The 26,756-nt window shown below is 48.4% G+C and overlaps 1 protein-coding gene across 1 annotated transcript in view; it reads right to left on the bottom strand.

Moving 5' to 3' along the window:
• The window catches only part of pik3c2b (phosphatidylinositol-4-phosphate 3-kinase, catalytic subunit type 2 beta), a 144,802-nt gene that overhangs the window by 39,258 nt on the left and 78,788 nt on the right, over window positions 1–26,756 (bottom strand). Inside the window, 7 exon segments of the mRNA XM_078420987.1 lie at window positions 355–535; window positions 1,718–1,812; window positions 5,036–5,095; window positions 5,097–5,130; window positions 6,923–7,111; window positions 14,107–14,249; window positions 23,663–23,774. Of these exon segments, the coding sequence (XP_078277113.1) occupies window positions 355–535; window positions 1,718–1,812; window positions 5,036–5,095; window positions 5,097–5,130; window positions 6,923–7,111; window positions 14,107–14,249; window positions 23,663–23,774 (814 nt within the window).

Below are 26,756 nucleotides of genomic sequence, written 5' to 3'. Positions count from 1 at the left end.
TCGGTGCTTCAGAGGGCCGTAGTTGACGCTTTGCTGCAAACGTTGCCAACTCTGTAGAACTACCCAGGGTGCACCACGAGGACCTAAAGCAGCTCCCACTTTTCTGCATATCTTTCATTCGTTGTTCTACATCTCTCTACGCCATCGTCTGTATCTCTCGTTTCCCTTTCCCGTGACCTTCAGTCCGAAGAAGGTTCTCGACCCGAAACATGGCCTTTTTGTGTGTGTGTGTGTGTGTGTGTGTGTGTGTGTGTGTGTGTGTGTGTGTGTGTGTGTGTGTGTGTGTGCGTGCGTGCGTACGTGCGTGCGTGTGTGTGTGTGTGTCTCTACATTGAGCCTTTTCTGTGCGCTGACCTGGCGAGAGGACGGGGCGGTGTCTCGGACCTTCTGAGCTATCTTGGCGAGGAGCTGAACGAGTTTGGTCTGCTTGTCAAACTCCTCCCTCATGCCCTTCCCCACACAGCACAGCAAGGCCCCGAGAAGATGCTGGTACCGGGCCCTGAAGTGCGAGTCGTTTAGTGCGTCCTTCAGCAGCCTGCCAAGGAATAACAAACATGTTACCACCAGAAGAGCACAATGACAATGAGAAAATCAAGAGGCAGACCGTCCCACAAATCTGCTCTGTGTCCTAAACGCTGATTGCCGCTCTGTTAATTTGCAGTCTAGTGTGCAGCATTTCAGTATTTGATGTGCTATTACCGATGTCTTTCAGGTTATAAGCGGCACTCCGCCGCAGCGGTAGAGTTGCTGCCTCACAGCGCCAGAGTCCAGGGTTCAATCCTGACTACAGGCTGCTGGCTGCACGGAGTTTGTACGTTCTCCCTGTGACCACGTGGGTTTGCTCCGGGTGCTCTGATTTCCTCCCACACTCCTAAGCCATCCAGACGTACCAAAACACCAGGTTTGTAGGTTAATTGGCTTGTGTATCTTGTCCCTCGTGTGTAGGATAGAGCTAGTATACACCGGACAGAGTGGACTCGGTGCGCCAAGGAGTGTGTTTCCGCACTGTCTGTCTCAAGTCTAAAAAGTAAAGATTGAAAAGGTTGACCTGGAATAGATATTTCCACCTGAAGACGAGGCCGGTTTGATATCACGATTGAAGTGTGCTACTGTGGGACTTTGAATGTAATCCCTGCCAACAAACTTTGTGCTGTTAATCATTTGGAACATCTGGACTCCACACCAAAGCGAATCTCAGGAAGGGTTCCGACATGAAACGTCACCTTTTTCTTTTCTCCAGAGATGCTGCCCGTCCCGCTGAGTTACTCCAGCATTTTGTGTCTATCTTCGGTATAAACCAGCATCTGCAGTTCCTTCCTCCACACTATGTGACTTTGTTTATATCACTCACAGTGATATTGCCAGAGGCAATCAAGGGAAGGGCGGAATTGTCTGCCAGTACATTTAACGCATCAGCTCCAAGGGCCGGAGTCTTAGTCATGTTTCTGTTAACAAAAGCCAGCTTTTCTAGGGAGGAGACTGATGCAGGATATTGCCGACTGTATCAGAAGGAAGAAGGGTCTCGACCCGAAACGTCACCCATTCCTTCTCTCCAGAGATGCTGCCAGTCCCACTGAGTTACTACAGCGTTTTGTGTCTACCTTCGATTTACACCAGCATCTGCAGTTCTTTCCTAGACTAAACTGTAGACGCCTCTGTGCTTAGATAAATTCCAACCAAAATGCTGCAGCCTGCAAGAGACATTCAACTTACGCACCAGTAGAGATGATGAGCGATCTTCACGTCGCAGATGGCTCTCCGCAGAAGGAATCGCACCAGGTGGCTGTCCAGGTAACATTCAAACTTCAGGGCCTGTAGGGTGCAAAAGCACAGATCTCAGAACTACCTCAGAAGGACTTCTTCAGTGGCTGCATTACAATCATGGCCTAGATCCTTGCTCAGTCAAATCCCAATCCTCCAATCTACCTTGCACTTTTTAAAATTTGCACTTTCTTTGTAGCTACAACGTTATATGCGGCGGTCGATTTTTTGCACCACCTTTCGTACTCCTAGATGGTACGATCATAGAAACATAGAAAATAGGTGCAGGAGTAGGCCATTCGGCCCTTCGAGCCTGCACCGCCATTCAATATGATCATGGCTGATCATCCAGCTCAGTAGCCTGTACCTGCCTTCTCTCCATACCCCCTGATCCCTTTAGCAAAAAGGGCCACATCTAACTCCCTCTTAAATATAGCCAATGAACTGGCCTCAACTACCTTCTGTGGCAGAGAATTCCACAGGCTCACCACTCTCTGTGTGAAGAAATGTTTTCTCATCTCGGTCCTAAAAGACTTCCCCCTTATCCTTAAACTGTGACCCCTTGTTCTGGACTCCCCCAACATCGGGAACAATCTTCCCGCATCTAGCCTCTCCAACCCCTTAAGAATTTTATATGTTTCTATAAGATCCCGCCTCAGTCTTCTAAATTCCAGCGAGTACAAGCCCAGTCTATCCAGTCTTTCCTCATATGAAAGTCCCGCCATCCCAGGGATCAATCTGGTGAACCTTCTCTGTACTCCCTCTAAGGCAAGAACGTCTTTCCTCAGGTTAGGAGACCAAAACTGCACACAATACTCCAGGTGCGGTCTCACCAAGGCCTTGTACAACTGCAGCAGAACCTCCCTGCTCCTAAACTCAAATCCTCTTGCTATGAATGCCAACATACTATTCGCTTTCTTCACTGCCTGCTGCACCTGCATGCTTGCTTTCAATGACTGGTGTACCATGACACCCAGGTCACGTTGCATCTCCCCTTCTCCCAATCGGTCACCATTCAGGTAATACTCTGCTTTCCTGTTCTTGCTGCCAAAGTGGATAACCTCACATTTATCCACATTATATTGCACTCATATGGTAGGATCTGCCTGGGTAGTACTCAAAACTAAGGCTCACTGCATCTAGGTACGCACAACATTAATAATATGCCAGTACCAGCACATCACGGTGGTGCAGCGGTAGAGTTGCTACCTTGCAGAGCCAGAGACCCGAGTTCAATCTCCACCACAGGTGCCGTGAGTACAGAGTTTGTTCCTTCTCTCCCTGACCGCGTGGGCTTTCTCCAGGTGCTGCGGTTTTCCTCCCACAATCCAAAGACGTACAAAGGTTTGTATTTACAAAATGCTGGAGTAACTCAGCAGGTCAGACAGCATCTCAGGAGGGAAGGAATGGGTGATGTTTCAGGTCGAGACCCTTCTTCAGACTGATGTCAGGGGGGCGGGACAAAGGAAGGGTATAGGTGGAGACAGGAAGATAGAGGGAGATCTGGGAAGGAGGAGAGGAAGAGAGGGACAGAAAGTTGGAGAAGTCGATGTTCATACCACTGGGCTGCAAGCTGCCCAGGCGAAATATGAGGTGCTGTTCCTCCAATTTCCGGTTCCTTCTCTCCTGAGATGCTGCCTGACCTGCTGAGTTACTCCAGCATTTTGTGAATAAATACCTTCGATTTGTACCAGCATCTGCAGTTATTTTCTTATACAAAGGTTTGAGGGTCAATTGCCTTCGGTAAGTTCCAAAGTTGTCCTTAGTGTGTAGGATAGTGCTAGTGTCAGGGGTGAATGCTGGTCGGCGTGGGCTCGGTGGGCCGAAGGGCCTGTTTCCGCGCAACTCTGCAGTCTACCAGTTTCTACTTTTAAATGTGTATGTAGGAATTTAGAAAGAGAAATAAACATCTATCAGCCAGTTACCAAACAGGACACAGTCTTGATTAGCCATATGCAACTTAGGAATAAGAACAGCTTCACGATTGCAAAGTCTGAAGAAGGATCTTGACCCGAAACGTCACCTATTCCTTATCTCCAGAGACGCTGCCTGACCCGCTGAGTTACTCCACCTTTCCGTCTCTATCTTTGGCTTGAGCCAGCACCTGCAGTTCCTTCCTTCACAATTGCAATGGCAGAATAGATCACCCAGAATTTTGAAAAATAAGTTTTGTGCGGACAGATTTTATTTTATTTATTTACAATAGGTGCAGGAGGAGGCCATTCGGCCCTTCGAGCCAGCACCGCCATTCAATGTGATCATGGCTGATCATTCTCAATCAGTACCCCGTTCCTGCCTTCTCCCCATACCCCCTGACTCCGCTATATTTAAGAGGGAGTTAGATGTGGCCCTTTTTGCTAAAGGGATCAGGGGGTATGGAGAGAAGGCAGGTACAGGCTACTGAGCTGGATGATCAGCCATGATCATATTGAATGGCGGTGCAGGCTCGAAGGGCCGAATGGCCTACTCCTGCACCTATTTTCTATGTTTCTATGAATGGCTGAATTCTGCTCCTATAACTTACAAACGTTAGGGACACAAGCACTATCCTACACATTTGGCGACAATTTACAATTTTAACGAAGCTAATTAACCTGAAACCAGAGCACCCGGAGAAAACCCACGGTGGTCACAGGGAGAACGAACAAACTCAATAGACAATAGGTGCAGGAGCAGGCCATTCGGCACTTCAAGCCAGCACCACCATTCAATGTGATCATGGCTGATCATTCTCAATCAGTACCCCGTTCCTGCCTTCTCCCCATTACCCCCCTGACTCCGCTATCCTTAAGAGCTCTATCTAGCTCTCTCTTGAATGCATTCAGAGAATTGGCCTCCACTGCCTTCTGAGGCAGAGAATTCCACAGATTCACAACTCTCTGACTGAAAAGGTTTTTCCTCATCTCAGTTCTAAATGGCCTACCCCTTATTCTTAAACTGTGGCCCCTTGTTTTGGACTCCCCCAACATTGGGAACATGTTTCCTGCCTCTAACGTGTCCAACCCCTTAATAATCTTATACGTTTCGATAAGATCTCCTCTCATCCTTCTAAATTCCAGTGCATACAAGCCTAGTCGCTCCAGTCTTTCAACATATGACAGTCCCGCCATTCCGGGAATTAACCTAGTAAACCTACGCTGGCACGCCCTCAATAGCAAGAATATCCTTCCTCAAATTTGGAGACCAAACTGCACACAGTACTGCAGGTGCGGTCTCACTAGGGCCCTGTACAACTGCAGTAGGCAGTTTTCAGGCTAACGATTCAGGTACTCACTTGTACTAACTGAGGGAGAAAATCCACGAGTTCAGACGTGGACATGGTGTCCATCCACTGCAACGGCTGTATGGCGAAGCTCCTGATCAGGAAACCTGGTAAAAGAGCCAAGGAGTCAACACTGCATCACACTGATCTAACTTGCGTTCACTGGAACTGAGAAGGATGAGAGGGGATCTTATAGAAACGCATCAAATTATAAAAAGACTGGACAAACTAGATGCAGGAAAAATGTTCCCAATGTTGGGGGAGTCCAGAACCAGGGGCCACACAGTCTAAGAATAAAGGGGAGGCCATTTAAAACTGAGATGAGAAAAAAAAAAATGCACCCAGAGAGTTGTGAATTTGTGGAATTCTCTGCCACAGAAGGCTTTTTTTTTTCACTGGATGAATTTAAAAGAGAGTTAGATGGAGCTCTAGGGGCTAGCAGAATCAAGTGTTATGGGGAGAAGGCAGGCACGGGTTACTGATTGTGGATGATCAGCCATGATCACAATGAATGGCTCAATGGGCCAAATGGCCTCCCCCTGCACCCATTTTCTATGTTTCTATGGATGTCTGAGTCGCCCTTGAGATTCTTGATTAGTACGGGTGTCAGGGGTTATGGGAGAAGGCAGGAGAATGGGGGTTGGAGGGAGAGATAGATCCGCCATGATTGAATGGCGGAGTAGACTTGATGGGTCGAATGGCCTCATTCTACATATGAAGAAAGACTGGATAGACTCGGCTTGTACTCGCTGGAATTTAGAAGATTGAGGGGGGATCTTATAGAAACTTACAAAATTCTTAAGGGGTTGGACAGGCTAGGATGCAGGAAGATTGTTCCCGATGTTGGGGGAAGTCCAGAACAAGGGGTCACAGTTTCAGGATAAGGGGGAAGTCTGAAGAAGGGTCTCGACCCGAAATGTCACCCATTCCTTCTCTCCCGAGATGTTGCCCGACCTGCTGAGTTACTCCAGCATTTTGTGAATAAATCGATTTGTACCAGCATCTGCAGTTATTTTCTTATACTAAGGGGGAAGTCTTTTTGGACCGAGATGAGAAAGTTCTTCTTCACACAGAGAGTGGTGGAATCTGTGAATTCTCTGCCACAGAAGGTAGTTGAGGCCAGTTCATTGGCTATATTTAAGAAGGAGTTAGATGTGGCCCTTGTGGCTAAAGGGATCAGGGGGTATGAGAGAAGGCAGGTACAGGTTACTGAGTTGGATGATCAGCCATGATCATATTGAATGGCGGTGCAGGCTCGAAGGGCCGAATGGCCTACTCCCGCACCTATTTTCTATGTTTCTATGTACTCCTATTCCTTATGACCTTGTGGCACTGTGGCTTGGCTGTTGTTAGCACAACCTTTACCTGGCCCTAATGTTACATGCACTTGTCTATTCGTAGTTTGTACGTACTGTATCGTTACTTGCATTGCAATGTTACTTGTATTTCACCCTAGTTTCTGGACGATTCTACCGGACGCTGAGGCTGATTAAAAGATTTGATTGTGTATCGAGAGAGAGGATCTTTCCACTGGTGAGGAAGGTGAGGACAGGGAGGCCGGACGTTTGAATTATATAAAAGTTATCGAGGGGCTGAATCATGAAGCATTTATTTCACACAGTAGTTATGGACGTTAGAGATGCACCCTTCGGCCCATCGAGTCCGTGCCGACCAGCGATCACCCCGTACACGAGCACTATCCCCCACACACACTGGGGACAATTTACAATTTGAGGGGAGTGAGGGGGGAGACCGGAACATCCGGGGAAAACCCACGCGGTCACGGGGAGAACGTACAAACTTCGTACGGACAGCGCCTGTGGTCAGGATCGAACCCGGGTCTCTGGCGCTGTGAGGCAGCGGCTCTACCGCTGTGCCACCGTGCCGCCCCCTACTTACGCAGCATGAAGCAACCCTAATGCATCAAGGTGGCCAAGGCAGTTCCACTGCTTCACCAAGGTGTAGATATCGGGCAGGCTGCTCCACTCCCAGCTGGGGGCGCTGGCGAGCACCAACGGCAGGCAGCTGCACTCCGAATGACAGTAGTATCTCTTCTCCCACAACAACGCCTTGTCTGCTGCAGTCAGCCTAGAGAGGGGGAGAGGAAGAGGGAGAGAACGAGGGAGGGGGAGAGGGAGTGAGAACGAGAGAACGAGGAAGGGGGAGAGGAGGAGCATGAATGAGGGGGGGAGAGAGGGGGGAGAGAGAGAGGGGGAGAGAGAGGGGGGAGAGAGAGGGGGGAGAGAGAGGGGAGTGGGGGGAGAGAGGGGAGGGGGGGGAGAGAGGGGGAGAGAGAGGGGGAGAGAGAGAGGGGGAGAAAGAGAGGGGGGAGAGAGGGGGGGAGAGAGGAGGGGGGAGAGGGGAGGGGGAGAGAGGGGGGAAGAGTGGGGGGGAGAGAGGGGGGATAGAGAGGGGGGGAGAGAGGGGGGGAGAGGGGATGGGAGAGTGGGTGAAGAGAAACACAGGGATCAGTAATCAGCAGCAGACATCGAGGACACAACAGAATTATTGCGGATAGACACAAAACGCTGGAGTAACTCAGTGGGACAGGCAGCATCTCTGGAGAGAAGGACGAAGAAGGGTCTCAACCCGAATTGTCACCCATTCCTCCCCAGAGATGCTGCCTGTCCCGCTGAGTTACTCCAGCTGTTTGTGTCTTGTCTTCGGTTTAAACCAGCATCTGCAGTTCTTTCCTACACAGATTTACGGAAGGCCACCTGGATGTGGATAGCCTCAGGGCGACCAGAGAACAGGCTTGACACCCGAGACGGGTCTGCTGAGAGTCAAGGACAGGTTCATTGCGCGAAGCACTCAGGCACCAACATGAACCCATGCAAAATGTTGTACTCAGGCCACACACTGTCACCAAGGAAAGACTGGGTCTGAACGTGGCCTGGGGAAAAAGTAAAGGTCGAGAAAGAGAGTTAATGAAGGAGAGAGAGAAGGAGAGAGAAGGGAGAGAGAGAGGAGAGAGAGAGAGAGAGAGAGAGAGAGAGAGAGAGAGAGAGAGGGAGAGGGAGAGAGAGAGAGAGAGAGAGAGAGAGAGAGAGAGAGAGAGAGAGAGAGAGAGAGAGAGAGAGAGAGAGAGAGAGAGAGAGAGAGAGAGAGAGAGAGAGAGAGAGAGAGAGAGAGAGAGAGAGAGAGAGAGTTAACGAAGGATAACGAGAGAGAGAGAGAGAGAGAGGTAACGAAGGATGACAAGAGAGAGAGGCGCTTTATGGTAGCAAAGTATGGGGTCCGCTCAGTCACCACAGCTATACTAAATGGGGAAAAACACACAACGGAGGCCCTACATGCAGAATTTTGTTGGAACATCCTCCGCATCCAAAGGAAAACACCAACAAACGCATGTAGGGCGGAATTAGGTAGATACCCACTGATAATAAATATACAGAAACCAGCACTAAATTTTTGGAATCACCTTAAATCTAGTCCCCCAGACACCCTCCAGTTCAAAGCCCTCCAAACCCAAGAGGGGAACCCAGAAAAGAGCTCCCCTATCCAGCGAAACCTTGACCAGTCTCAGATCAACACTCCTTTCCAATCACCAGTTAGAGTGGACCAAATAATAAAAAAATGCAAAGAAACCTATTTGGAACATTGGGATAAAGTGACCAAAAGCCAAAGCAAAGCAGATTAGAATGTTACCGTGCCCTAAAAAGAGATTATAAATTGGCAGACTATCTCTCAACTGTTAGAGACATAAAGCAGAGACAGACCCTCACCAAGTACAGGTTAAGTGACCACCATTTGGCATTTGAAAAAGGAAGACAGAAGAGATCTTGGCAACCAATAGAATATGGGGTCACTGCTCGACAGATGAGGTTCAAACAGAGGTGCACTTCCTCTTAAAATGTTAAAAAATCGACAAAAATAAGGAAAATATACTTTGAAAAACTCAGTCTGGCAACCCCAGATGGAACCCAAGTCTTCGGCGCTACATTCGCTGTAAGGCAGCAACTCTACCGCTGCTCCACCGTGCCGCCGTGTCGATCTTCAGTGGAAACCTGCACCTGCAGTTCCTTCCTGCACAAATCGGGCAGGGTCATCTTCAGCACCAGAGGGCGGTCTCTTCCACAAAGTTACCTTCTACACTGTGGAGGGCAGTATCAACACTAGGCTGGAACAACAGACACTTAACTCCCTGGTCGGTATACATCGACAACAACCACTGACGTTTTAAATGTAAGTGTTCTGGTTTGTGCAAGATTATGTCAACACTAGCACCATCATTTTGCTTCCCCTGCTGTTCCAGCCTCTCCGGTCTTCATCTCCCTAATGCCATTCCTGAAGATATCTACGATTTCCGCCGCCACTACTTTGTGTTTCGGAAGCACATTCCCACAATCCCAAAGATAATAGACTCAAAATGATGGAGGGACTCAGCGGGACAGGCGGCATCTCTGGAGAGAAGGAACGGGTGACGTTTCGAACGATGAAACGTCACCCATTTCCTACTCCCCAGAGATGCTGCCTGTCCCACTGAGTTACTCCAGCATTTTGTGTCCATCGTCAGTGTAAACCAGCATCTGCAGTTCCTTTCTCCACAATCCCAACCCTGCTCAACATCTCTAGTTTCCTTGTGGTTTGTACGTGCGAGGCTGGATTCATTAAGAGCTCCGGCTTCTCATAAGTCAAAGGTGTGCCATCCTCTGCAGTCCAAGGACGTACCTTTAGAAAGGCGATGAGAAGGAATTTCTTTAGTCGGAGGAGGGTGGTGATTCTGTGGCATTCACAGAAGGCTGTGGAGGCCTTCAATGGATATTTTAAGGCAGAGATTGACAGATTCTTGATCAGTGAGGATATCAGGGATTAGGGGGAGAAGGCAGGAGAATGGGGTTGGGAGGGAAAGATAGATCAGGCACGATAGAAAATTATTAAGGGGTTGGACATGTTAGAGGCAGGAAACATGTTACCAATGTTGGGGGAGTCCAGAACCAGGGGCCACAGTTTAAGAATAAGGGGTAGGCTATTTAGAACAGAGATGAGGAAAAACTTTTTTAGTCAGAGAGTTGCGAATCTGTGGAATTCTCTGCCTCAGAGGGCAGTGGAGGCAAATTCTCTGAATACATTCAAGAGAGAGCTAGATAGAGCTCTTAAGGGTAGCGGAGTCAGGGGGAGAAGGCAGGAACGGGGTACTGATTGAGAATGATCAGCCATGATCACATTGAATGGCGGTGCTGGCTCGAAGGGCCGAATGGCCTTCTCCTGCACCTATTTTCTATTGTCTATTGATAGAATGGCAGAGTAGACCTGATGGGCCGAATGGTCTAATTCTGCTCCGAGAACAAGATACTTATAAAAAAGACAGCACCCGCGGTCAGGGTTGAAGCCGGTTTTCTGGCGCTAAGAAGCAGCAGCCCTGCCATCTGTGCCACCCCTGTGTATAAACAATTGATTCCATTCTATCTCTGGTGAATGGCCATGTCTCTCTCCATTATTTCCGGCTTGCAACTGAGACCGCACTACACTGGTTGTGTGCTGCTTCAGGACATCCCTAGGACATGGAAGAAGAATATGCTACTCAATCAATTTCATTTTTACAGCCGTGGAGATGAATGTACACGCAGGAGTAGGTGCGGGCGAGCGGACACAGCTGGTGAGCGGTGAGACGGGCTCAGATGTTTTGTCCTGCATTGTTATTCTCTCCCCTGCCTATCTGCCAGCAGTTATTAGATCACTGCTTCCTTGACCATATTCAAGCGTGATCCAATTACAGCCCACACGGCTACTGCACACACACACCTGATCCCCAGTCTCTGTTTCAGTCACTTCCTACAGCCATCCGATCTCTGAAAAAAATGACGCTGGATTTAGTGTGTAATCGGAGGCCTTTCACTGGCCAAGGTTTACTTTGACTCTTTGATGGTTAATGCACGTGACAAACAAACGACACAGAAGAGGACGGGTCGCACCCCAGCCACTCCCCCCTTTCCCCCTCTGCCATCGGGCAAGAGGTACAGGAGTGCGAAAACGCACAGCTCCAGATTCGGGGGAGTTTCTTCCCAGCTGCATCATCCGATCACCAACTAGAGAGCGGTCCTGAGCTCCCGTATACCTCATTGGAGACCCCCGGACCATCTATGTTCAGACTTTAGACAATAGATGCACGAGGAGGCCATTCGGCCCTTCGAGCCTGCACCGCCATTCAATATGATCATGGCTAATCATCCAACTCAGTATCCCGTACCTGCCTTCTCTCCATACCCCCTGATCCCTTTAGCCACAAGGGCCACATCTAACTCCCTCTTAAATATAGCCAATGAACTGGCCTCAACTACCTTCTGTGGCAGAGAATTCCACAGATTCACCACTCTGTGTGAAAAAAAACGTTCTCATCTCGGTCCTAAAAGACTTCTCCCTTATCCTTAAACTGTGACCCCTTGTTCTAGACTTCCCCAACATCGGGAACAATCTTCCTGCATCTAGCCTGTCCAACCCCTTAAGAATTTTGTAAGTTTCTATAAGATCCCCCCTCAATCTTCTAAATTCCAGCGAGTACCAGCCGAGTCTATCCAGTCTTTCCTCATATGAAAGTCCTGCCATCCCAGGAATCAATCTGGTGAACCTTCTCTGTACGCCCTCTATGGCAAGAATGTCTTTCCTCAGATTAGGAGACCAAAACTGTACGCAATACTCCAGGTGTGGTCTCACCAATGATTCAATGTGATCATGGCTGATCATTCTCAATCAGTACCCCGTTCCTGCCTTCTCCCCATACCCCCCTGACTTCGCTATCCTTAAGAACTCTATCCAGCTCTCTCTTGAATGCATTCAGAGAATTGGCCTCCACTGCCTTCTGAGGCAGAGAATTCCACAGATGAGAAGTGAGAGGAAGGGAGGGAGGGAGGGATGGGTGGAGGGTGAGAGAGGGAGGGAGGGATGGATGGGCAAAGAGGGAGAGGGGCAGAAGGAGTCATGGGCGCAGGGTGAGGCAAAGGCACTGAGAGAGAGAGGGATGAGTGGAGGGTTACGGAGAAGAGAGGCAGAGGGAGGTTGGGTGGAGTGTGAGGGAGAGGGAGAGGCAGTGGGGGGGAGGGAGGGGGGACAGAGGGATGGGTGGAGGGAGAGAGAGGGAGGGATGACCAGAAGGTGTGTGAAGGTAAGCAAGAGGTGGAAGGTGAAGGGGAACCCACGAATCAACTAAGCGCAGATTGGGTGACCGCCATGCAATGCATTTGTTAAATCTTCACATTTTACTTTAATTTTCATTTGGTTTAGTTTGGAGATACAGTGAAAAACAGGCCCTTTGGCCCACTGGGTCTGTGCCGACCAGCGATCCACGCACATTAACACTGTCCTACAGGGACAATTTTTAAAAACATTTACCAAGCCAATTAACCTACAAACCTGTACGTCGTTGGAGTGTGGGAGGGAACGGAAGTTCTCGGAGAAAACCCAGGCAGGTCGCGGGGAGAACATACAAACTCCGTACAGACGGCGCCCGTAGTCGGCATCGAATCCGGGTCTCCGGCGCTGCAAGCGCTGTAAGGCAGCAACTCTACCGCTGCGCCACCGTGACCGCCCTTTAATCTTGACATTTTTTATTTCCAAGTCCACCCTCAATGCACACACTGTCTTCAACCTTCACCATTGTTCCAATGACATTTGAGAAATTATAAATAAGTTTTTCGATTGGGCATTTTATGACTTTCAACACGAGGACTTAAAGTGCTGTAACAGTTTGTCCGCTGGAACCACTTACACTTCCGGCAGACTCATCATTTCTTTCTTTACCTCTTCATTTGTCTTTCACCATCATCCAAGGTCACTTACTTCTTCTCCGCCTTCACTTAACCACCTTCCCTTTGCACTAGGTTCAAAATTGTACAATCTCTAACTTTCTCCAGATCCGATTAAAAAAAATCAAGACAAAGTGTAAAGTCTTCCGGTAGACGCAAAAAGCTGGAGTAACTCAGCGGGTCAGGCACCATCTTGGGAGAGAAGGAATGGGTGACGTTTCGGGTCGAGACCCTTCTTGTGTAAACTCTTTAGTTTAGTTTAGAGATACAGCCTGTTAACGAACCCTTCGGCCCACCGAGTCCGTGCCATCCAGCGATCCTTGTACACTAACTATCTGGGGACGATGTGCAATTATACCAAGCCCAATCAACCTACAAAGCTGTATGTCTTTGGAGTGCGGGAAGAAATTGGAGAAAACCCGCACAGGTCAGGGAGAGAATGTACAAACTCCGTACAGACAGCACCCGTAGTCAGGATCGAACCCGGGTCTCTGGCGCTGTGAGGCAGCAACTCTACCGCTGCACCACTGTTCTGATCGAGCTTCTCTTTCAATGAACGTAGCATAACCTTTTCACTGCTTCCTGTTTAAATCTCGAGGGACTAAAAAAAAAATGCTTTGATCCTTCGATCATAAGCTTTGGAGAACTTCAAGACAAGAAAGACTGGAGCGACTTATGTTGAAAGACTGGAGCGGCCAGGCTTGTATACACTGGAATTTAGAAGGATGAGAGGAGATCTTATCGAAACGTATAAGATTATTAAGGGGTTGGACACGTTAGAGGCAGGAAACATGTTCCCAATGTTGGGGGAGTCCAGAACAAGGGGCCACAGTTTAAGAATAAGGGGTAGGGCCATTTAGAACTGAGATGAGGAAAAACTTTTTCAGTCAGAGAGTTGTAAATCTGTGGAATTCTCTGCCTCAGTAGGCAGTGGAGGCCAATTCTCTGAATGCATTCAAGAGAGAGCTGGATAGAGCTCTTAGGATAGCGGAGTCAGGGGGTATGGGGAGAAGGCAGGAACAGGGTACTGATTGAGAATGATCAGCCATGATCACATTGAATGGCGGTGCTGGCTCGAAGGGCCAAATGGCCTCCTCCTGCACCTATTGTCTATTGTCTAAGAATCAAATTTTAATCGGAATAAACAATTCTTAAAATAGGTCCCGCAATTGTGTTGTTCCTGCCATTTTCTGTAAATATTTAAACGGGTGCATCAAAGACTAGAAACTGCACGTCTCGTACTTTCCGAGACGCCGAGTTAGGCTCTGGTAAAGCCGACCCTCGGCAGCATCTCCTCGATTTCCTCACAGAACATCAACATTTATCATCACAGACGTTTACCAGAAGAGCGACTTTTTCTGCATCACTTCCATCAGGTGTTTCCTCGACGCGGTGTCCAGGCTGTTGAACCCGTACTTGGGGCTGAACTCCGCCGGAGGCGGGGTCACGAACTTGACGTCGAACGCAGAGGTCGGGTAATCGATCTGCGAAGAGAAGGATGCCCGGTCAGTGAAAAACAGCATCCTCTACAGCGGCGATCAGAAATCCAAAACAACCATCAGAACGAAGGAAGGTCCTGATCTGAAATGCCTTTTTAGAAAAAGATTTTAGAGATACAGCGCGGAAACAGGCCCTTCGGCCCACCGGGCCCGCGCCGACCAGCGATCCCCGCACATTAACACTATCCTACACACATTTTTTTGTGCACAATCCGCAGGCATTGCCACTTTCATTTCACTGCACATCGTGTATGTGTATGTGACAAATAAATTTGACTTGACTTGACTTGACACTAGGGGCAATTTACACACACACCAAGCCAATTAACCTACATACCTGCACGTCTTTGGAGTGTGGGGGGGAACCGAAGATCTCGGAGAAAACCCTCGCGGGTCACGGGGAGAACGTACAAACTCCGTACAGACGGCGCCCGTGGTCGGGATTGATCCCGGGTCTCCGGCGCTGCATTCGCTGTAAGGCGGCAAATCTACCGCCGCGCCACCGTGGCCGCCCATCTGTCCGCCTCCACGCACAGATGTTGATTTCCTCCTCCGTCACACTGAATGTTAATATCTACAGCCTTGCTTGTGCCTGGCCCAAAAACCCTCCAAACATTCCCTACCCATCTACCCGCCCATGTGTCCTTTAAATATCATCATTGTACTCGCCTTTACTAGTTTGAAGATGACACCATGTTGCCATCCACAATCAGTTAGTTGGTTGAAGCTCAAATAAGAAACACTGTCATAACAATAGACAATAGGTGCAGGAGTAGGCCATTCGGCCCTTCGAGCCAGCACCGCCATTCAATGTGATCATGGCTAATCATTCTCAATCAGTACCCCGTTCCTGCCTTCTCCCCGTACCCCCTGACTCCGTGGTAGCAAGAGGGTGGGGATGAAGGAAGGAAATCAATCAAGGACTTATCAACAACTTTAGGGGTGGAACAGTGGCACAGCGGTAGAGTTGCAGCCTTACAGCGCCAGAAGCCCAGGTTCGATTCTGACTACGGGTGCTGTTTGTATAGTTTGTACGTTCTCCCTGTGATCGCAAGGGTTTTCTCCGGGTTCTCTGGTGCCCTCCCACACTCCAAAGACAGGTTTGTAGGTTAATCGGTAAAAACTGTAACTTGTCCCTGGTGTGTAGGACAGTGTTAGTGTATGGGGGGTCACTGGTCGACGTGGACTCGGTGGGTCGGAGGGCCCGCTTCTGCACTGTATCACTGAACTAAACAAAACTAAAGAGCCATAGCTGTGAGAGAGATCTCCGGTGCGGTAGAGTACGCTCAAGTCTGACGCATCTGCAGGAAGATGCAATGCACGAGACAAATAAATGTCTATTGTTTCCAGGAACGAGTTCCCCGTGTGCCTCAAAAGCAAAGGTTAGTTGTTGTTGGATGTATTTCAGCATGTTGGTGTTGTTGTAGGCTGAGCATCAATGGGAACTCTGTCCAACAGCTGATACACTGCCCGTCCCCCCTGCTAGCTACAAGTTGACAACAAGAATCTTCTGCTTGGTCCTGGGCCAACCATTGAGAGACTGCTTCCAACAGTGGGATTATTAAAGGAATAGGATTTGGTAGAAAGATAACAGGAAGTTCATCTATTGAAAAAGAAATGGGCAGCGCAACAGTGCAGTGGTGGAGTTACTGCCTCACAGCGCCAGAGACCCAGGTTCCATCCTGCCTACGGATGCTGACCGTAAGGAGTTTGCACGTTCTCTGCGTGTAGGTTCGCAAGGTTTCCACCGGGTGTTCCAGTTTCTTCCCACACTCCAAGGACGTGCAGGTTTGTAGATTAATTAGCTTTGGTTGAAACTGTCCCTAGTGTGTGCGAAGGGCACTGCTAGTGTACGGGGTGATCGCAGGTCGGCGCGGACCCAGTGGACCCAAGGGCCTGTCTCCGCTCTGTATCTCTAAAGTCAAAAAGAATTGTGCCATAAGATCTTTCAAGTTCCCCCAAGTCTTCAGAAGGTGCCTTAGTTTAAAGTCTCATTCCCAAGAGAGTCTTTCCAGCACTGCACGACTTTTTCAGTCTTAGCCTGTGACTACAGGCGCTGTCCGTACGGAGTTTGTACCTTCTCCCCGTGACCGCGTGGGCTTTCACCGGATTGTCCGCTTTCTCGGTCAGCCACTTACATTTCAATGCATTGAAATCCCGAGTGCAAATAGTAGCTTGTACATGAAGAGAATATTACTGCAGTGGCCAAACTGATCTCCCGGTGGCTGAGCACTTCAACTCCCCCTCCCACTCTGACCTTTCTGTCATGGGCCTCCTCCAGTGCCATAGTGAAGCCCACCGGAAATTGGAGGAACAGCACCTCATATTTCGCCTGGGCAGCTTGCAGCCCAGCGGTATGAACATCGACTTCTCCAACTTTAGATAGTTCCTCTGTCCCTCTCTTCCCCTCCCCCTTCCCAGATCTCCCTCTATCTTCCTGTCTCCACCTATATCCTTCCTTTGTCCCGCCCCCCGACATCAGTCTGAAGAAGGGTCTCGACCCGAAACGTCACCCATTCCTTCTCTCCTGAGATGCTGCCTGACCTGCTGAGTTACTCCAGCATTTTGTGAATAAATACCTTCGATTTGTACCAGCATCTGCAGTTATTTTCTTATACTTACTGCAGTGGCGATCAGAATAAAACTGCACCAGAACACAATGAGTGAAGGTCATTTTGGTCAGATTCCATCAGATTCACAATGAATCAGAAAGCAAGTGGTCCAATAGTTAACTTTGCAAAAAAAAATTATTCCGGTTCTGAGCAATGATTCCAGATTGATTCAAATTTGCTGTTTTTAAAAATGAAAAGTCCAAACAAAGAGTTAAAATACTTTAAGGCAGCCACAAAAAAGCTGGGGTGACTCAGCGGGTCAGGCGGCATCTGTGGAGGAAAGGAATAGGTGATGTTCCGGGTCCAGACCCTTCTTTAGTTTAGTTTATCGTCATGTGTACCAAGGAACACAGTGAAAAGATTTTTGTTGCGTGCTAACCAGTCAGAGGAAAGACAATACATGATTACAATCGAGTCGACCACAGTAAATGCACGATAAAGGGAATAATGTTTAGTGCAAGATAAATGTCCAGATTAAAGTAAAATACTTTAGTGGTGGCTTAGCAGTAGTGTTGCTGCCTTATAGCGCTACTGTGCCGGAGACCCGGGTTCAATCCCAACCACGGGTGCTGTCTGTACAGAGTTTGTACGTTTTCCCCCTGACCACGTGGGTTTTCTCCAAGATCTTCAGTTTCCTCCCACACTCTAAAGACGTAGATAGATGGTTGTAGGTTAATTAGTATAAGAAAATAACTGCAGATGCTGGTACAAATCGAAGGTATTTATACACAAAATGCTGGAGTAACTCAGCAGGTCCGGCAGCATCTCAGGAGAGAAGGAATGGGTGTCGTTTCGGGTCGAGATCCTTCTTCAGACTGAACCGTTTCGGGTCGAGACCCTTCTTCAGGCTTGGTGTATGTGTAAATTGCCCTTACTGTGTGTAGGATAGTGTTAGTGCGCAGGGATCGCTGGTTGGTGCGGACTCGGTGGGCCGAAGGGCCTGTTTAAGCGCTGTATCACTAAACTAAACTTATTTTCTAAAGGAATGTACCTGTAACTGATCTTCCTTGTAAACTGAGTGCCACATCAGCACACAAGGCAGAGAGAGACTGAGCCAGCAGTCCAGGAATCTTCATTGCAAGCAGCTGCTTTATCAGACCCATATGGGATCTGTACACATTCGGTCACAAATGTTTTCTCAACAAACCTTGCCAAATCCTTTGGTTTCCACAAAGCTTAAAGTAGATTTTCCCCCAGCAATAGCTTTTAGAAGGATGAGAGGAGATCTTATCGTTTAGAAGGATGAGAGGAGATCTTATCGAAACGTATAAGATTATTAAGGGGTTGGACACGTTAGAGGCAGGAAACATGTTCCCAATGTTGGGGGAGTCCAGAACAAGGGGCCACAGTTTAAGAATAAGGGGGTAGGCCATTTAGAACGGAGATGAGGAAAAACTTTTTCAGTCAGAGAGTTGTGAATCTGTGGAATTCTCTGCCTCAGAAAGCAGTGGAGGCCAATTCTCTGAATGCATTCAAGAGAGAGCTAGATAGAGCTCTTAAGGATAGCGTAGTCAGGGGGTTATGGGGAGAAAGCAGGAACGGGGTACTGATTGAGAATGATCAGCCATGATCACATTGAATGGCGGTGCTGGCTCGAAGGGCCGAATGGCCTACTCCTGCACCTATTGTCTATAAAAGATTCAACTTTCATACCTCCAACCATCATCATGCCCTTATTTTCCTTTCCCTTTAATAGATTGGCACACACATCACACCTTGGCGTGGAGAGAGAATGTGTGGGGTTGGGTGCCAGGTCTCAGTCTCTAATTTGCTTTGGAGCCATCGTGAAGCTTAGGCTGAATGCCTGCAAGAACTGCTCAGTCTCAAGTTTCACTTACTGTAACTGCTCGTTGAAGATTACTTTCAATAAAAGGATGTCTCAAAGCTCTTTGTGGGCACTGTTGCAAAATTACAACGATGGAAGCCAAGTAGCACACTGCAAACTCCGAAAAATTGACCCAAAAATGCTCTGACATTTGGTTTAGTTTAGAGATCCAGCGTGGAAACTGACCCTTTGTCCTCATTGGAGGCCCTCGGACTATCTTTGATCAAACTTTACTAGACTTTAACTTGCACTAAATGTTATTCACAATATTCCCTTTATCTTGTATCTGTGGAGGGCTTGATCGTAATCATCTATTGTCTTTCCACCGACTGGTTAGCAGTCAATAAAAGCTTTTCACTGTGTACGTATGGACGATAAACTAAACTAACTGACAAGATGCGTAGGTAGACACAAAATGCTGGAGTAACTCAGCGGGTCAGGCGGGTCGTGTCAGACCCTAAGGGTCTCGACCCGAAACATCACCCATTCCTTCTCTCCTGAGATGCTGCCTGACCCGCTGAGTTACTCCAGCATTTTGTGTCGACCTTTGAAACTGACAAAACCATTTTGTTTTTGATTTTGTTTAAACATTGGATCATTATGTGGTTGATACTTTCGCATGAATCTGACTTTCATCCAAAGCAGAAAACAGCTGTTTGCAACAACAAAAAAAAAGCACTCATGATTTCAGTATCTTCAATGAGAAGCCAGAGATTTTTTCCAATGCTTCACTGCTGCCAGAGGTTGAATTAATCACAGACAGCGATTGTTCTGTTTCACTGAGGAGAGTCCTATCTTTAAAAATGGCCATTGTTTGGTTTTGGGGACACTGTTGGACAAATGCATGTTTGGTGGTAGATGCTTCTTTCCCTTCACGCTGAATGCAGGAGACATGTAATTTCTGTCAGTCCTTTCCCCAGCTTCAGTGCACGCTTAACTTTCCAGAGAATTAAAGTCATAATAAAAGCTACTCTTTTTAGATGCCAGGAATTTTTCGTAAAATCTTTATGAGCACAAGCCTAGGATAACAGTGCAATTATAAGTAGCATAGAATGTGGAAATAATAAGGACCCTTCCGAAATATGTGAGGTTATCCACTTTGGTGGCAAGAACAGGAAAGCAGACTATTATCTGAATGGTGGCCGATTAGGAGAAGGGGAGGTGCAACGAGACCTGGGTGTCGTGGTACACCAGTCAATGAAGGTAGGCAAGAAGTATAAGAAAATAACTGCAGATGCTGGTACAAATCGATTTATTCACAAAATGCTGGAGTAACTCAGCTGGTCAGGCAGCATCTCGGGAGAGAAGGAATGGGTGACGTTTCGGGTCGAGACCCTTCTTCAGACAGTATGAATGAAAGTAGGCATGCAGGTGCAGCAGGCAGTGAAGAAAGCGAATGGTATGTTGGCATTCATAGCAAGGGGATTTGAGTATAGGAGCAGGGAGGTTCTGCTGCAGTTGTACAGGGCATTGGTGAGACCACACCTGGAGTATTGCGTACAGTTTAGGTCTCCTAATCTGAGGAAAGACATTCTTGCCATTGAGGGAGTACAGAGAAGGTTCACCAGATTGATTCCTGGGATGGCAGGACTTTCATATGAAGAAAGACTGGATAGACTCGGCTTGTACTCGCTGGAATTTAGAAGATTGAGGGGGGATCTTATAGAAACTTACAAAATTCTTAAGGGGTTGGACAGGCTAGATGCAGGAAGATTGTTCCCGATGTTGGGGAAGTCCAGAACAAGGGGTCACAGTTTAAGGATAAGGGCGGTCTTTTAGGACCGAGATGAGAACGTTTTTTTTCACACAGAGAGTGGTGAATCTGTGGAATTCTCTGCCACAGAGGGTAGTTGAGGCCAGTTCATTGGCTATATTTAAGAGGGAGTTAGATGTGGCCCTTGTGGCTAAAGGGATCAGGGGGTATGGAGAGAAGGCAGGTACAGGATACTGAGTTGGATGATCAGCCATGATCATATTGAATGGCAGTGCAGGCTCGAAGGGCCGAATGGCCTACTCCTGCACCTATTTTCTATGTTTCTATGTTTCTATATTACAAGCTTCACTTCTTCCCCACCCAGCTTCTAGTTAAAGACCATTTCTACGGGGTATAACTCCCAAACCACCCTCTACGAGTAGGTTCTGTATAATTGACAGCGGAGCCTTAATGCCAGGTGGCCAAAGCATGCATCTGCATGGCTTTGTGGTAGCAATTTTCTCTGACTCCGAAGACTGTGGTTTCAAGCCCCACTTCAGGATTTAAAACACAAAATATCTAAGTCAGTGGATGTAAGAAAATAACTGCCGATGCTGGTAAAAAAAATCGAAGGTATTTATTTCACAAAATGCTGGAGTAACTCAGCAGGTCAGGCAGCATCTCAGGAGAGAAGGAATCGGTGACGTTTCGGGTCGAGACCCTTCTTCAGACTGATGTCAGGGGGGCGGGACAAAGGAAGGATGTAGGTGGAGACAGGAAGATAGAGGGAGAACTGGGAAGGGGGAGGGGAAGGGAGGGACAGAGGAACTATCTAAAGTTGGAGAAGTCAATGTTCATACCGCTGGGCTGCAAGCTGCCCAGGCGAAATATGAAGTGCTGTTCCTCCAATTTCCGGTGGGCCTCACTGGAGGAGGTCCATGACAGAAAGGTCAGACTGGGAGTGGGAGGGGGAGTTGAAGTGCTGAGCCACCGGGAGATCAGGTTGGTTATGGCGGACTGAGCGAAGGTGTTGAGCGAAACGATCGCCGAGCCTGCGTTTGGTTTCATCAGTGGATGCCGACTTTAGAGATGCTGCGTGGAAATAGGCCCTTCGGCCCACCGAGTCCGTGCCGACCAGCGATCGCCCCCAACATTAGCACTACCCGACACACCAGGGAGAATTTACAATTTCCCCAATTAACCTATTAACAATTCAAGCCTTTTAACCGACAAACCTGCACGTCTTTGGAGCGTGGGAGGGTCTCGTCCTGAAACGTCACCCATTCCTTCTCTCCCGAGATGCTGCCTGACCCGCTGAGTTACCCCAGCATTTTGTGTCTACCTTCGATTTAAACCAGCATCTGCAGTTTTTTATTCCCTAGACAAGGTCAGTGTGGGAATGGAAATGGAGTTAAAGTGTTTATCAACTGGGAGATCAGGTTAGTTCATCCCATTTCCTTCCTAGTTTTCCGACCAATCTGACTGCCCGATTAAAATTTATCTCTGCTTACTTTGTTGTCACCTTCACCTAACTAACAAAGAGCTACACCCCCTTTTGATGTCTTGTTTTCACACCTTACCCTTCCTTAACTCTGTGTCACCCTGTCCCCTGACTCTCAGTCTGAAAAAGGTTCTCGACCCCCAAAACGTCACCCATTCCTATCCCGAGATTTTTTAGATTTAGAGATACAGCGCAGAAACAGGCCCTTCGGCCCACTGGGTCCGCGCCGCCCAACGATCCCCGCACACTAACACTATCCTACACCCACTAGGGACAATTTTTTACATTTGCCCAGCCAATTAACCTACATACCTGTACGTCTTTGGAGTGTGGGAGGAAACCGAAAATCTCGGAAAAAACCCGCGCAGGTCACGGGGAGAACGTACAAACTCCGTACAGACGGCGCCCGTAGTCAGGATCGAATCCAAGTCTCCGGCGCTGCATTCGCTGTAAGGCAGCAACTCTACCGCTGCGCCACCGTGCCGCCCCACGAGATGCTGCCTGTCCCGCTGAGTTACCCCAGCATTTTGTGTCTATCCACCAGGTGACCAGCTGGTCGGTTGGCTTCACTGCTGTCAGGCATGTATATTGGTCTGTTGGCTTCACTGCTATCTCGTGCGTACAAACTCTCCTGACTGAACCACCGGAGGCAGCGGAAGGTGAATTGATGACATAACCTGCACATAGACTCAGGCGCTGCACGAAACCATAAGTCATATGCTAATCTCCAAATCCTTCAGCTAGAAAATCAAAAGTACATTGTTCGGAGTTGAGACACCAAAAGCAGGAGCATCTCTGGAGAGAAGGAATGGGTGGCGTTTCGGGTCGAGACTCTTCTTCGACCAGTCTGATGAAGGGTCTCGACCCCAAAACGTCACCCATTCCTTCTCTCCAGAGATGCTGCCTGTCCCGCTGAGTTACTCCAGCATTTTGGTGTCTGTCTTCGGTTTAAACCAACAACTGCAGTTCCTTCCCACATGTCGTTCTGAGTTTCGCTGACTGCACAGCTCAGAAACAAGTCCAACCAGTTTGCGATGGTGACTGTCTCGAACTTGAAGTGTGCACCTGGGGCTGCTGTGCTACCACTTCCTGAAAGTGAACGCATCAAAATAAAAAGGAGCAAATGGGCACAATTTTTGGGAAAAGTCCAGATTCAGGGACTGCTGTTACCGGGCAACTGGAGCTACAGTTCAATCAGCTGGAGAGAGGTCCTGACCACCCATCTACCTCATTGGAGCATCTCGGGAGAGAAGGAATGGGTGACGTTTCGGGTCGAGACGTCTGAAGAAGGGTCTCGACCCGAAACGTCACCCATTCCTTCTCTCCCGAGATGCTGCCTGACCTGCTGAGTTACTCCAGCACTTTGTGAATAAATCGATTTGTACCAGCATCTGCAGTTATTTTCTTATACCTCATTGGACACCTTCGAATCATGAGTTGGACTTTATCCTGCACCAAATGATATACCCTTTTTTTAAACCTGTATTTGTACACCGTGGACAGCTTGATTGTAATCGTGTTCTGGGCTTTTCGCTGACAACAACAAAAAAGCTTTTCACTCACGGTCCCCGTGTTAAAACACGACGACAATAATAAACTATTTCTGTTTCTGTTTTCTACTGCACAACCGCCAACAGCTGGACTATCTCCTGCACCTGGTTTGGACTAAAGGGCAGGATTTGTTTCGGATATCGTGAAGCGAGTTGCTGACAAACAGTGTGATGCACTGCCTGGTTTGATGTTGAAATGTCGCGTTGTGCAACCTACCTGAATGATGACGCTGTCTGGTTGGATGAAATTACAGTCGGACGGCGTGGTGAGACTGGTTCGATGGCACGACGGCCAAAGTCCCAGCAGCTTTCTGCCACATGACAGCACACTGGAGAACAAGGAAAGAAAAAGCCAGCTTCATTACGAGTCCACACCACACACACTTGACAACTTCAGGATGTCATGAACCACTTCAAAACAAACAAAGGTATCGCAAAATGCTGGAGTAACTCAGCAGGTCGGGCAGCATCTGGGAGAGAGGGAATGGGTGGCGTTTCGGGACGAGACCCTTCTTCAGTCTGAAGCGTCACCCACTCCCTCTCTCACTGACCTGCTGAGTTACTCCAACATTTTGTGATACCTTCGATTTTTACCAGCATCTGCAGTTATTTCCCTACACTTCAAAACAAACTAAGGTAGATACAAAATGCTAGAGTAACTCAGCGGGTCAGGCAGCATCTCTGGAGAGATGGAATGGGTGACGTTTTGGGTCTGATATCTCGACCCGAAACGTCACCCATTCCTTCTCTCCAGAGATGTTGCCTGACCCGCTGAGTTGCTCCAGAATTTTGTGTCTACCTTCGATTTGAACCAGCATCTGCAGTTTTCTTTCCTACACTTTCACAAACAAACCACAATTGCTCTAAAGTGCTGCCATTGCTTCAGACATTAGAGATACAGCACGGAGACTGGCCCTTCGGCCCACCGAGCCCGTGCCAACCAGCGATCACCCCGCACATCAGCACCATCCCGCACACACTGGGGACAAGTTACAATTTTTACCGAAGCCAAAGTTTACCGACAAATCTGCACGTCTTCGTAATGTGGGAGGAGACCGGAGCACCAGGAGAAAACCCACGTGGGTCACGGGGAGAACGTGCAAACTCCGCACAGACAGCACCCAACAGTAGATCGACTGGCAATAATGTCTCTCAATAATTTCCCCGAGACCAGACTGTCTCTCAACAACCCTCTGCAACGCAAATTTTCCCACTCGCACCAAGATTTAAAATTGTTGAACTCAACCCCCTCAAGCAGAAGAATTCAGATTGATTAGTAGGACCGGATGTTACAGTCCCTAAGGTTTGCACGACAATCGACTGGTGTTGTTCTTGGGGGTGACCACTAGGTGATGTTGCTACCATTCAGACACATCGTCAGTTGTGTACCTCAATGACTGGGTGTTTTGGCCTTTTATCACAAGACACCCTCAGTCGAGGCAGGCCCAACGCAGGGTGATCAGACCTGGGTGTGGGTCTTATGGTTAGCCTCTAGATGGTCACGTGGCAGCCCAGGCAGCATCTCTTCTTTTCAGCCACAGCCAGTGACTGCTCCGTTCGGCGGCATTGGCAAGTTCTTCGATTACCCTCCTTTGGGCCTACCCTCTGACCCCTACTCTATTTACTCAGATTAATTCCTCACTCTATTTTCAAAACCTATTAAATATGAAAGTATGAAACCGCTTCCACTGACAAAAGGATCAATAACCAGACGGCTCCATTAACACCACAACAAAACACCAGATGCTGCAACTCTAAAACAAAAACTGCACATTTCCGGGCAACAAGTCAGGAAGAGATAACACGAGTTAATATTTCATGTCAAAGACCATCAGAGCCAGCAGCAGACACAGAGTGCTGGAGTAGCCCAACGTGTCAGGAAGCATCTCAGTCGAACATGGATAAATTGTACATTTAAATGTTTTATTCTTAAGTGTTTACGGTATGTCATGTTGTTACTTGCGGGCAGAGCACCAAGGCACATCCCTTGTATGTACACATACTAGGCGAATAAAATGTATTCAATTCAATTGGCGACAGTTTGGGCCAGGAGCCTCGATCAGAGCTATCTTCAGTTGGTCTGAAGAAAGGTCCCGACCTGAAATGTCACCTGTCCACATTCTTCTGAGATGCTACCTGATTGGCTGGGCTACTCCGGCACTCTTTGTCTTCTTTGGTAAAACAGCATCTGAAGTTCCTTGTTTCTACCGAATTGGAAGCTGTGCAGGTAAAGACAATAGACAATAGGTGCAGGAGTAGGCCATTCAGCCCTTCGAGCCAGCACCGCCATTCAATGCGATCATGGCTGATCACTCTCAATCAGTACCCCGTTCCTGCCTTCTCCCCATTTTTCCCCAAGATTTTGCGATGCAGACAAGGGAGGTTGGGGGAGGACAGAGAGCACAGGAGGGAGATCTACAACGGGGTAGCAAGCAGGAGAGATTACATGACCTAATGTACACGCACTGTTTCGTGATCAGGTAGACGCAGAGGCCCATCAAAGTCTACCCCGCCATTCAATCATGTCTTTGTCTCCGAGTCTAAACTCGCACAGTGGCGAAGCTGGTAGACCCGCTGCCTCGCAGCGCCAGCGACCTAGGTTCGATCTGACGTCGGGTGCTGTCGGAGTGGAGTTTGCACGTCCCCTCTGTGACCGCATGGGTTTCTTTTTTTTTTTTAGAGATACAGCGCGGAAACGGGCCCTTCGGCCCACCGGGTCCGTGCCGCCCAGCGATCCCCGCACATTAACACTATCCTACACACACTAGGGACAATTTTTTGTTTGTTTTTGTTTTCTTTTACACATTTGCCCAGCCAATTAACCAACAAACCTGTACGTCTTTGGAGTGTGGGAGGAAACCGAAGATCTCGGAGAAAACCCACGCAGGTCACGGGGAGAACGTACAAACTCCGTACAGACAGCGCCCGTAGTCAGGATCGAACCTGAGTCTCCGGCGCTGCATTCGCTGTAAGGCAGCGACTCCATCGTGCTGCGTGTTTCCTCTAGCTTTCTCCCACGTGCAGGTTTGCAGGCTAACTGGCCACTGTAAACCGGCCCTTGTGTGTAGGGAGTGGATACAAAAATGGGATAAGATAGAACTAGTGTGAATGGGCGATCGGTGGTCGGCATGGACGTGGTGGGCCAAAGGGCCTGTTTACACGCTGTATCTCTGAACCAAACATCAATACATTATCGGAGTGATATTTAGGAGATTGCTGCGTGCAATTTGGCTTCCATGTTTGTCATTCTGCAACAGTGCCCTCAGGGGTTTAAGACATCCGACCCTCTCTCTCTAAACTAAACTTCAGAT

The sequence above is a fragment of the Rhinoraja longicauda genome, chromosome 24, assembly GCF_053455715.1.
Source record: "Rhinoraja longicauda isolate Sanriku21f chromosome 24, sRhiLon1.1, whole genome shotgun sequence".
In the NCBI taxonomy this organism is placed as follows: Eukaryota; Metazoa; Chordata; class Chondrichthyes; order Rajiformes; family Arhynchobatidae; genus Rhinoraja; species Rhinoraja longicauda.
This window is presented reverse-complemented; position numbering and strand designations above follow the sequence as displayed.